Source organism: Cynoglossus semilaevis, chromosome 1 (genome assembly GCF_000523025.1).
Source record: "Cynoglossus semilaevis isolate Cse_v1.0 chromosome 1, Cse_v1.0, whole genome shotgun sequence".
Classification (NCBI taxonomy): Eukaryota; Metazoa; Chordata; class Actinopteri; order Pleuronectiformes; family Cynoglossidae; genus Cynoglossus; species Cynoglossus semilaevis.
Genome location: NC_024307.1, coordinates 14,105,865 through 14,106,710, shown reverse-complemented (window position 1 = coordinate 14,106,710; position 846 = coordinate 14,105,865). Strand labels below are relative to the sequence as shown.

The window sequence follows — 846 nt, the reverse complement described above, 5'->3', positions numbered from 1 at the left end:
TGATTTTTCGTCAGCAGGATTGCAACCCGCACCGGGCAGACATGGGATGGGCTGCTGCTTTAAAAGAAGCTCCAAGATCATCTCGTCTATGGCTAACTCTAAAGCAGCTTGATTCAACATCCACCTGGTCGTATGATGCGTTTTGCTTCACCGTAGACTATATCTGGAAGCAGCAGGAACAAGAACAGAAGACCAGCCTACAGTGGAGCATCTAAATAAAAAATATGGACACCTTCAATGGAGGAATTTTGACTCAACATGTCCAGGAACTATGAGGTAGGCCCAACTGCTCTGGTGTTCTATATCCTGTACCATATTCTACATATATCTATACCAAAATATGCTCTCATACTGTACAAGCATGGAGGCCAGATTTGGTCAATATGATACTTTAGTTTGACCCATATGTGCTCTAAACCTATGGGCCTTGAATGATGTTCTACTGTATTGACCGTATGGGACTGAACCAGGACCAGACCATGAGAGACTAAAAACTGACCCATATCTGACATGAGAAATGAGTTGTTGAAGCATTAAGCTACAGTTTAAAATGCAATTAAAAAAGGAAGACTATAACAAAAAATACAATAAAAACAGATTAAACTTATCTACTAGGAGGTTACCTAGTTCCAAAGTAGCAACTAGCCATTGAAAACAAAATTGAGCCAAAGAAGCCAAAATATGGCAGAAAAAAAGCAAAAGCTTATAACAGTAAAGGCACTGTCGATTGCTGCAGAGAAAGCTAATAAAAAAAATCATCAAATGTGTCCCAAAAGTTAATTAGAGGTTTTTCTATGAAATATTCAAAGGTTAGCTATAAGTAGCTAAAGCTCTCTTCATTACTGC

At 38.7% G+C, this 846-nt stretch overlaps 1 protein-coding gene across 4 annotated transcripts in view; it reads left to right on the top strand.

Annotated features, from left to right (window-relative positions):
* Positions 1-846, top strand: part of tulp4b (TUB like protein 4b) — a 12,321-nt gene that overhangs the window by 1,088 nt on the left and 10,387 nt on the right. For 3 of the 4 annotated variants that reach the window (XM_025056983.1, XM_017036415.2, XM_025056974.1), the window contains exon 2: positions 18-276. In XM_025056983.1, coding sequence (XP_024912751.1) covers positions 259-276 — 18 coding nt within the window. In that variant the 5' untranslated portion in view covers positions 18-258. Of the gene's footprint in view, positions 1-14; positions 277-846 lie in introns of all 4 variants that reach the window. The other variant, XM_025056980.1, reaches the window with a different exon arrangement.